Source organism: Cucurbita moschata, unplaced genomic scaffold, assembly GCF_002738365.1.
Source record: "Cucurbita moschata cultivar Rifu unplaced genomic scaffold, Cmos_1.0 Cmo_Scf00006, whole genome shotgun sequence".
In the NCBI taxonomy this organism is placed as follows: Eukaryota; Viridiplantae; Streptophyta; class Magnoliopsida; order Cucurbitales; family Cucurbitaceae; genus Cucurbita; species Cucurbita moschata.
In genome coordinates this window covers 2,397,463-2,408,590 of record NW_019268522.1, presented here as the reverse complement: position 1 = coordinate 2,408,590, position 11,128 = coordinate 2,397,463, and the positions used below count along the sequence as shown (strand labels likewise).

General features: G+C 39.6%; 2 protein-coding genes across 2 annotated transcripts in view; one reads left to right on the top strand and one right to left on the bottom strand.

The window, feature by feature from the left end:
* LOC111443954 (chromatin assembly factor 1 subunit FAS1) overlaps positions 1 to 1,435 on the bottom strand; it is a 6,447-nt gene extending 5,012 nt beyond the window's left edge. Inside the window, exons 1-3 of the mRNA XM_023081826.1 lie at positions 1,288 to 1,435; positions 678 to 1,164; positions 81 to 180 (exon numbers count right to left, since the gene is read on the bottom strand). Of these exons, the coding sequence (XP_022937594.1) occupies positions 81 to 180; positions 678 to 1,154 (577 nt within the window). The 5' untranslated portion in view covers positions 1,155 to 1,164; positions 1,288 to 1,435. The remainder of the gene's footprint in view (positions 1 to 80; positions 181 to 677; positions 1,165 to 1,287) is intronic.
* A 6,367-nt stretch (positions 1,436 to 7,802) lies between these two features.
* LOC111443874 (fatty alcohol:caffeoyl-CoA acyltransferase) lies at positions 7,803 to 10,036 on the top strand. The gene is made up of 3 exons (XM_023081704.1): positions 7,803 to 8,268; positions 8,928 to 9,427; positions 9,533 to 10,036. The coding sequence occupies exons 1-3, from the start codon at positions 7,840 to 7,842 to the stop codon at positions 9,960 to 9,962; spliced, it is 1,359 nt and encodes a 452-aa protein (XP_022937472.1). The 5' UTR covers positions 7,803 to 7,839; the 3' UTR covers positions 9,963 to 10,036.
* The last annotated feature ends 1,092 nt before the right edge of the window (positions 10,037 to 11,128 follow it).

The window sequence follows — 11,128 nt, the reverse complement described above, 5'->3', positions numbered from 1 at the left end:
AAAAAAAAAAAAAAAAAAAAAAAAAAAAAAAAAAAAAAAAAAAAAAAAAAAAAAAAAAAAAAAAAAAAAAAAGTGCCTACCCGAGAGAACAGTGATCCTCTCATGAATTTTCTTCCGACATTTACGACGAATGTTCAATATTCCACGGGTGGATTTTGGCACCATCTTTAGATCCCTGGTCTTTAAAATTAATAGGGAAAAAACAATAAGATATAAAGAACAAATCTCCTGCACCTATTTACTAATAAAGATAAGCAATATCAGGAACATAAGTGAATTAATTAACTGGAGAAGAAATCAAATGTTGAGTGCATCCAGTAACTTGAGGAATTTAATTAGAAAATAACCACAAGAAGAAAATCATGATAGAATGTTAGTTATACATTCTTTCGAAGAAACTAATCTAGAATCAGACCACATACACTCCCAAGAAATGGGAATGACCAATAGCTTATACGAGGAGCTAATAACAAAAGGAAGTGTTTGCTCCCTTAGTTCATGTTCAATTGAATTTTACAATCATACTATAGGAAGTTGATACTTAAATTGCAAAATAATACCCCTTGATCTTCATAACAATTATGGCAGTATAATCAGATTTATAACGTAACCGGAATAAAATGGCAAAGGGTAAAACACCCATCACGCAGAGATAAATAAGATGGGTATCAATGTACCTCCCAACACCATAGACACTCTTTAGAGACGTCTTCTAAAACATCCGCATCAGGATTGGGCACGCCATACATAACCCTCTGACCAACAAAGAGAACAGAGGCTTTCACTGAAGCGACAGTCACAGTCTCCACTCCACCACCACCACTATCAATCTTCTTCATCTTCTCGTAAATCTCATCAACAAGCTTCGACAATGGCAGTTCACTCTCTTCCAAAAGAGCAGCAACAACCGAATTACTAGAACTACATTGGCCTAAATCAAGATCTACTTTCTGACCCTTAACTTCTTCATAATACTTAAACAAACTCTCAATCTCCTTCTGAATACCCTCGATCTTCGCATTTCTCTCTTCCTTCTCGAAACCCTCTATTTCCAAGCAACCCCTCTTCCGTTTCTGAACCTTCCGAGGCCGATTCTGACCATCCGTACTCGAAGGTTTCGAACATTCATCAACGTCCATTGCAACCGCATCCATTTACAAGAAACTAACACATGCAAAGAAGAAATTAGAAACCCTAGAAGTTGAGACGGAGCAAGAACAAAAAAAGGGGGAAACAAAAAGAAAATCGAAAAGAGTGGAAGAATCAGAGTTCATATGCGGCGATTACCTTGAAGAATCTATGAGGATTGAGTTGTTGATCCAGAAGTATCGGCAAGGATTTTGCTGTGTTCTTGATTTGGAAGAAGTGGGTGGAACGAAATGGGTATGGTTTGAGAAGAAAAAAAAATTAATAATTTAAGTGATAAGAGATCGAAGAGTAAAGAAAAATGAAAATTAAAAAATATATTTTCCCGCCAAACGAAATTGGCTATCGATTTGGCTCCAAATTTGGCGCACCTTGGCGCCACGGACTTCTATTTGGTGCCAAAATTAGTTTCTTCTTATTTTAATAATATTTTATATATATATACCGACATTGGGTCCTATTGGCACGTGCATGTCTCATTGTGGACGAGTGTCTCGTGCGACTTTCTTTTAAATGGGTTTTTCAAGGACAGTACTGAATGCACGAGTGTGCTGGTATTGTGCCTCAACTTGTGTGTTAGAGGTTGGATTATGCACCTGTTATTTGGAATGTATGTTGTAAATGGTTTAGTATGGACATGGGAGAGGCCAATGCTCGAGAAAACTTGAATGGATGGATGTTTGGGATGTCCGGATCAGATGATCGACACGTGGGTTAGTTTCTTTTTATTTTAATAATATTTTATATATATATATACCGCCATCGGGTCCTATGGCATATGCATGTCACAGTGTGGGCGAGCGTTTTGAGACGAGTGTCTTGTGCGACTTTCTTTTAAATGGGTTTTTCAAGGATAGTACTGAACGTATGCGTGTGCTGGTATTGTGCTCCAGCTAGTGTGTTAGAGGTTGGATTATGCACTTGCTATCTGGGACGTATGTTGTAAATGGTTTAGTATGGACATGGGAGAGCCTAATGCTCGAGAGAATTTGAATGGATGGATGTTTGGGATGTCCGGATCAGATGATCGACACGTGGGTTAGTTTTCAATGGATGTGTTCGAGTAAGCTAAAATAGTCGATGTGTTTTAAGATATTGGATGATGTCATGATGTACTGGTCGTGTTGTTGGAAACTGAGATGATAATGGAATGTAATGTTGTTGTGTTGCACACGATTGAAGATGAACGTATGAGCGACCACACTTTCTAAGTTAATAATAAATAATTAGAATAATATTAAGTTTTGAATTTTTAAAAATTAATTGAACTGTCCGTCTTGGTGAAATAAACTCTTTAAACCTCTCAGTTTTGATTGTTCTCGATTTATCATCTACCCGCTCTTTCTAGTCAAAAGTAGGTCGTTACTTAAAAATAAACGTAAAAAGAAGTTGATTTAAAAAAAATCAAAATATAAATTAGAAAAATAAAATTTAAATATCACACGAAACAACGTTTATTTAAAACTTATGAAATTTACGTACATGTCTAAGAAATCTAATACTCAAAATCAGTGTCCAAAAAATGACTCATACTCTAGACATTGTGTCAACTCGTCTCCATAGCCTCTTAGCGCTATCACACCATCGTCACCAACTAGCATATTTGGTTTAATATACAAGAAAGAAGAGTATCATGTACTAGGCTCAGCCGCACCATCCGAGAAGCAAGTTATTACAATGAACGGTTAGAGCTGTAGGGAGCCGAGGAGCAAAGCTATAGATAAGATCGAAGAAGGAGTCAGGCTCCCGGTGGAGCAGAGGAGACGGTTAGGATAACGAACTTGAAACGCGGAGCCAGAGTAGATGATGAACGAGTGGTTAGTGGCTAATAGTGCCCTAGTTAATGGTATTCCTCTCCGCGGCTGGCACTCGAGGAACCACGGGGCACTCCATATAGAGCAAGCAAGTCTTGGGGATGAGACGCCCGCGCAAGGATTTGAATTCTCATTAGGAGGTCGAACCAAGGACCTATGGAAGTTGGGGCTGGGTATAAAAAATATACTCAACAAATGACTCAGGGTTCTAGCACGGTAAAGATTCATAGTTGTCTTGCCCAATCAAGGTCTCTTTCGGTTCATCGGCTCTCATTTTTTAGTTCCGAGAAGTTCAAACAATTATCTTGACTAACACTAACATAGAAAGTAAACATACCAACTCGTTATAAGTTATTGCATGTGTTATATACCTACATCTGATAGGTATCGAGGTGCTACCTTGGTCTATTCTGATCCATGAGTTCATCTTCAAATAGGGGTATCGCTATTCTAAATAGTTACATTATTGGTGACTTCCGAATAGCTCCTACTTTTCATACACGACAAGAAGGGAGCAGCCCTAAAACTAACTGAGTAATTACGAAGTGATAGCAATTGTGTGGTCGTTTTCTCCTATCTGAATAAATCAACGGTTAAGGAACGGTTAGAGATTCATTTATCATTCCTACAACAATAATTTCACAGCACAATAAAGTTCTCGAGGGCTCAACCCTACATACCAACTCGTGGTGGTACGGTGCAAATGTTGATCCCTAAGATGGGCTCATGTTAGAGGTTAACGTACAAGCCCTTTACACATCACACATTGTACAAGTTCTTATACGCAACTTGAGTTCCAAATATTTGAATAACGACCCAACTCGAACCTACCAAATTCAAATATTTTATACTTGAGTTCAATTAAGTTCATCACTTAATACAGGTTGCTTGAAAACCCGAACAATTGAATTGTAACAGTCCAAGCTCACCGCTAGCAGATAATGTACGCTTTGACCTGCTACGTATCGCCGTCAACCTCATGATTTTAAAACACATCTATAGGGAGAGGTTTTTACACACTAATAAGGAATGCTTAATTCACATCTCCAACTGATGTAAGATCTCACAATCCACCCCTTTGGAGGCCCAACGTCCTCACTAGCACACCACTCGGTGTCTACCTCTGATACCATTTGTAACATCCCAGGCTTCGCTAGCAAATATTGTCCACTTTGACCTGTTAAGTATCGTTATCAGTCTTACAGTTTTAAAACATATGTATAGGAAGAGGTTTCCACACTCTTATAAGGAATGTTTCATTCCTCCCTCCAACCGATGTAAGATCTTATAATCCACCCCATTGGAGGCCCAACATCCTCACTAGCACACCGCTCGGTGTCTAACTCTGATACCATTTGTAACAACTTAAGTTCACCGCTAGCAGATATTGTACGCTTTGACCCGTTACGTATCGTCGTCAGCCTCACGGTTTTAAAACACATCTATAGGGAGAGGTTTCCACACACTTATAAGGAATGCTTCATTCCCATCTCCAACCGATGTAAGATCTCACAATCCACCCCATTGGAGGCCCAACGTCCTCACTAGCACACTGCTTGGTGTCTAACTCTGATACCATTTGTAACAACCCAAGCTCTGCTAGTAGATATTTTCCACTTTGAATCTTTAAGTATTGCCATCAACCTCACGATTTTAAAATACATCTATAGGGAGAGGTTTCCACACCCTTATAAGCCCCTCTCCAACTGATTTAAGATCTCACAATCCACCCCCGCTCGGTGTCTAACTCTGATACCATTTGTAACAGATCAAGCTCACTACTAGCAGATACTGTCCGCTTTTACCCATTATGTATCGTTGTCAGCCTCACGGTTTTAAAACACATCTATAGGGAGAGGTTTCCACACCCTTACAAGGAATGCTTCAATCTCCTCTCTAATTGATATAAGATCTCACAATCCACCCCATTGGAGGCCCAATGTCCTCACTAGCACACCGCTCAGTATCTAACTCTGTTACCATTTGTACTCCGCTAGCAGATATTGTCCACTTTGACCCATTACGTATCGCCATCAGCCTCACGGTTTTAAAACACATCTATAGGGAGAGGTTTCCACACCCTTATAAGGAATGCTATGTTAAGGAATGTTTCATTACCCTCTCCAATCGATGTAAGATCTCACAATCCACCCCCTTGGAGGCCCAGCATCCTCACTAGCACACCACTAGGTGTCTAACTCTAATATCATTCGTAACAGCTCAAGCTCACTACTAGCAGATACTGTCCGCTTTTACCCGTTAAGTGTCGCCGTCAACCTTACAGTTTTAAAACGGGTCTATAGGGAGAGGTTTCTACACCCTTATAAGAAATATTTTGTTATTCTCTCCAACTGATGTGAGATCTTACATAAATTGTGCCTAAAAAATGTACTAATCCGATCCAACCCTACCGACAAACGTTCTTAACACCATGTTTACCTTTTCATCTCGACCCCTACTCGCTCAACCACTTTTTTAAAATGATATTCCAACTAAACAACCGGTGGCTTGTTTGTTGTATCATCACCAATCCCATTCATTAATGCTACTCCAACTACAAAATCGGTGTCTCCTTACTTACAATATCATTAATCCCATTCATTGAAAATGATACCATATTTGGTTAGATTTGTTAATTTATGTCTTCTAATTTTCACCCAAATGCCTAAACTTATATGAAAATATGTAATCTTTAAATAATATATCGAATAAGTGTCGTATTCCGGGTTAATAATAGAAAATTTAACAACAAAATACAACCGACTAAAGACTAAACGCATCTAGTTTTGATCATTAAGGGATTAAGTAAGAACGAGTTATAAGTAAAGGAATATATCTCCATTGGAATGACGCCTTTTGGAACGAGTTATAAGTCCAAAGCAAAGCTAAGAGAGCTTATGCTCAATGTGGACAATATCATATCATTGTAGAGAGCCGTGATTCCTAACAGGGTATCAGAGTCATGCTCTTAACTTAGTCATGTCAATAGAATCCTCAAATATCGAACAAAGAAATTGCTAGCCTCGAAAATGAAGTCCAAAGTGATTCAAGTGTCGAACAAAGGGTGTACTTTGTTCGAGGGCTCCAGAGAAAGGAGTTGAGTCTCAATTTAAGGGGAGGTTGTTCGAGTGCTCTATACGCCTTCTAAGCCTCAGGGGAGGCTCTATAGTGTACTTTGTTCGAGAGAAGGATTGTTGAGGATAGTTGGGAGGGAGTCCCACATTGGCTAATTTAGAGACTCATCATGGTTTTGCTTTCGGCTTTCCCAAAAGACCTCATTCGTGATCGTTTTGTTCAGATGGGTATCGTTTTAAGTAGTTAGCTACCACGATCGTGATCATTCATATGTTTAATTATGATGTGGTTGGTGAGCATTAATGTCTCCAAATCAGCTGCCATTATTGTTATGCACTGTGGGGAACAAAATATGTCTAAGAATTAAAATATGTATAAAGTTTTAATATATAGTTTTCATTAAGAACAAATTTTTTCATCATGATATTATATTATACCGACCGTTAACGGGTCAGGTTTTATTAATCAAATTAATATTCAAAGAGTTCACGAAATCGAACCGAAATGACTAAAAAATTTATGTTAATTAAGATTCAGCAAGTGGCTATGAAATATCCAATGACAAAGAAAAATAACGTTACAAAACTTCAAGCAATGTATTGCCACTCAACTCGAGTGGTTTGGTTAGATGTTTTTTTTAATGTCCGAAAATAAATCATATTTGTGTTGATATTGTAGGATAGATAATTTAGTTTATTTTTATCAATAAGTGCAAAGTCGTATGGATACGATCTGCATTGTGCATCTTGATCAATTGGATCGTTTCTTTGTAGATTCCGATACGAAGCTTTTGTAAGTCAAATCATTAAAATAATTTTAAGCAATTAAATTTCAATATACCAAATTCATTCCCACCCTAAAGATCTCTCGATCGAACCAGTCCCAAAAATTTAAATCGGTAGGATATGCCATCTTTTTTATACACATTCTCAACACGAACTTGCCTAGCATTTACAACACTTCATCCAACATAACGGGCAAAACTTTTTTGCTATAAAACCCACGACATAACACACAAAATCATCACGAGCAAGTGGCTATTACACGTTAAACTACCACTATAACGGCCCAGACCCACCGCTAGCAGATATTGTCCTCTTTGGGCTTTCCCTCAAGGCTTTCAAAACGCGCTGCTAAGGAAAGGTTTTCACACCCTTATAAAGGGTCCCCAACCAATGTGGGATTCTCACAATCCACCCCACTTCGGGGCAGCGTCATCACTGGCACTCATTCCTTTCTCCAATCGATGTGGGACCCCCACCAAAATGTTTTCACACCCTTATAAAGGTCCCCAACCAATGTGGGATTCTCACAATCCACCCCACTTCGGGGCAGCGTCATTGCTGGCACTCATTCCTTTCTCGAATCAATGTGGGACCTCCACCAAAATCCATCCCCTTCAGGTCTACCCCTTCGAGGAATAGCCTCTTCGCTGGCACATAGTTTGGCGTCTGGCTCGGATACCATTTGTAACGACCCAAGCCCACCGCTAGCAGATATTGTCCTATTTGGGCTTTTCGTTTCGGGCTTCTCCTGAAGGCTTTAAAAACACGTCTACTAGGGGAAGGTTTCCACGCCCCTATAAAGGGTGGTTTGTTCTCCTCCCCAACCAATGTGGGACATCACATCCACTGAACCCTAAAAGTTTCCAACTACGAATCTTTTTATACATCTTCCCAACACGAAGTGCCCTAGCATTTATGTCACTCCATCCACCATAGGTGGCACGAAAGTTCATTTTCGAGCTATAAAATCCACAACCCACCTCATAAAAATTGAAAAATCACCACAAACAAAAGAGAAAATGGAAACCCTTGACCTAAAAGTAAGCATCAAAGAGTGTTCTATAGTTTATCCATCCCAAGAGACACAAAAAAAGTGTTTGTTCTTGACGAACATAGACCAAATCCTTAATTTCAGCGTTGAAACACTCCATTTCTTTCCACCCCATAACCATTTTCCACCCCATGTGGTCATTGAGAAGATCAAAGCCACTTTTTCTAAGCTGTTAGTGCCCTATCACTTCTTGGCTGGAAGGTTGAAGCTTAGCCATGAAAATGGCCGCTTGGAGATTGACTGCAATGGCGCTGGGGCTGGCTTTGTGGTGGCCTCAAGTGATGTCTCTTTGGATGAAATTGGAGATTTGGTTTACCCTAATCCTGCCTTTCAGCACTTGGTTTCTAAGTATTTGGATGTCTTCGAGCCCGATGATCAACCTCTCGTCATCGTTCAGGTACTTTTTCATCAACCCTACGTTCTATCACTTTTTAAGGGTGTTCATATGATGAGAGAATTCGACCAACCAAGATTATGTAACCCAACTGAGTTTGGGTTAAGTTGAATTTTTGAAAAACGGAAAATTCGAGACAGTTTGCTGGTTGACATTTTTTGTTGGGTCAACCCAACGAACCCAAAAATATACTTACTATCTAACCATGTCGTTCCTTACTTTTTAAATTCTTACGAAGATTAAGAATATTTGATATTTATAGTCAGCGGTGAATGTTTAATATTTGAATTTTATGAAATTTTAGTTATTAATATAACATGTATTATGGATAAATATAATTTTTTAGATAATAAAAAAAAAGCTACCCGACAACCCAATTCGAAATAGAGGGTTGGATTGTGTGAGAGTTGCTTGAATCACCAACCCAACCGACCCAAAATTTTGGGTTGTCCAAAAGATATCCTTAGTCCAACCCAATCCAACAAAATTTGTCTACACCACTAATTTTTTTGAGTTCAGTCTCGAATGAAAAATTGAACCATCAAACTTTCGTATGATAATTGGTATTTTATCTACTAAACTCGTACGAGCGGGATAAGGCTACCCGTAAAATATGGCGCTGATCGAGGCTATTTTTGTAATATTTTATATCAATTTTATAGGTTACTTCTTTCAAGTGTGGTGGCTTTGCCGTGGGCTTCTCAATGAACCACACCACACTCGACGGTTTGAGCTTCAAGATGTTCTTAGATAACTTTGCAGCTCTTGCTGATAACAAGCCCCTGGCTGTGACTCCATGCCATGACAGACGACTCTTGGCCGCACGATCCCCTCCACGTGTCACTTTCCCACATCACGAACTCCTCAAGCTGCACGCTCCACTGCCAGCCTCTCCGGACTCATCAAACATCTCAGTCTTCAAAGACACTCCACAAGACCTTGACTTCAAGATCTTCAAGCTGACTGCTGCAGACATCGCCACCCTGAAGCTCAAGGCACAGCCCGCCACCGGCAGCGGAGACGAAGGTCACGTTGGCAAGAAGACCCGCGTCAGTGGATTCAATGTTGTCACTGCCCATGTGTGGCGGTGCAAGGCATTGTCCTTCGACACAGAAAACAACCCTGAAAGATCGTCCACGATGCTCTACGCTGTCAATATAAGGTTGTTAAATCACCACTTAACCTAAAAACTTGAGTTAATAAACTTTGAGTCAAAAAGTTGACGGGTTATGATAAATTTAATATTTTGTTTACATTCTTAACAAAGGTCGAGACTGGTTCCACCATTGCCAATGTCGTACTGTGGTAACGCAGTATTGACAGTGTATGCCACGGCTAAATGCAAGGAGTTGGAGAACGAGCCGTTTTCGAGTGTGGTAGAGATGGTGGCGGAGGCAGCGGAGAGGATGACGGATGAGTATGTGAGATCTGCCATAGATTGGGGAGAGCTATACAAGGGGTATCCAAATGGGGAGTTCTTGGTGTCTTCATGGTGGAGATTAGGGTTTGCAGAGGTTGAGTATCCATGGGGGAAGCCAAGGTATAGCTGTCCGGTGGTGTGTCATAGAAAGGAAATCATATTGTTGTTTCCAGACATGAAAGAAAGTGGGAAGAACAATGGAGTGAATGTTTTGGTGGCTCTTCCTAAGAAGGAGATGGAGAAGTTCCAAGCTTTGTTCAAGGAGTTTATGGCTTAAGTGATCATGAGCTATGAATATGAATGATGTATGATTATGGACTAAGTTGAAATCTATATACAATGAATTTATAAAGTGTTCTCTCATATGTTGTAACGTCTCGAACAAAAGGAAAAAAAATTGTTGGATTCTTGTCTATAAAAGGTTGAGCTCGACTCAGCTTCCCTCGTACATAAACAATAGTTGTCACCACATCATGCTTCAATTTGACTCGTCTCTTCGGTTTCTATATCTCGTTGTGAGATTTCACATCAATTGGAGAAGGGAACGTTATATTCCTTATAAGGGTGTGGAACCTCGTCTTAGCATACGCGTTTTAAAATCGTGAGGCTGACGACGATGCATAACGAACTAAAGCGGACAATATCTACTATTGGTGGGGTTGGTTGTTACAAATGATATCAGATCCAGCAATCAGACGGTGCAGACACTGGTTGGAGTAAGGCTAGACCTCTCCATAGTAGATGTGTTTTAAAACCTTGAGGGGGAAGCCCGGAAAGGAAAACTCAAAAAGGACTATATGCTAGTAGTGGGTTAAAACTCTGAAAAATTTTAGTATTAGGTTCGAATTGTTTATTGGAACACATTTAGTAGCTTCGGTGTGGGATTTGGGTTCAATCTCGACCACCACAACATGCAATATCTACCTCCCATAGCATTTGTCCCATCTTTCAAGCCTTTAACCGGATCTCTCTAATCCATTGAAACATCGAATTTATGCAAATTTATGATTGTGAGCTCAGAACCAAAAGTGGTAGTTGGTGTAATAACACTACAAACAGGCTCTAGCCTAAGAATTCAAACAAGAAGCACTCTTGTGCTTTCGAGCGGTAAATTGTTTAGCAAGATGAGCCGCCTTATTTTCTAAAAGAGATCGAAGGCAGGTTTCCCCAAACCTCTCCCGGTCGGCCGAGCCTCAGTTGATATCCTACCATCAACCTCCATTCTATGCCTACTATTCCCCAAGTAGGCTAGTTCTTTTTCCGGAATGAAACTCAAGATTTTTGTAAATATTATGTATGAAACGTTGTTAACGATCAGAACATATATTAGTCAATTAAAGCATGAATACAGTAACATCCACAAGAAATCATAAGTACAATTGTTCTACAAAAGAAACCGTCACAACTCAAGTCTACCGCTAGCAGATATTGTCTATTTTGACT

What these genes read in the sequence shown, in the direction of transcription:
- LOC111443874 (XM_023081704.1), top strand. Translation starts at nt 7,840, where the DNA reads ATGGAAACCCTTGACCTAAAAGTAAGCATCAAAGAGTGTTCTATAGTT. An exon ending in AACCTCTCGTCATCGTTCAG is followed by an intron (nt 8,269 to 8,927) that starts GTACTTTTTCAT and finishes TCAATTTTATAG; the next exon opens with GTTACTTCTTTCAAGTGTGG. An exon ending in CTCTACGCTGTCAATATAAG is followed by an intron (nt 9,428 to 9,532) that starts GTTGTTAAATCA and finishes TTCTTAACAAAG; the next exon opens with GTCGAGACTGGTTCCACCAT.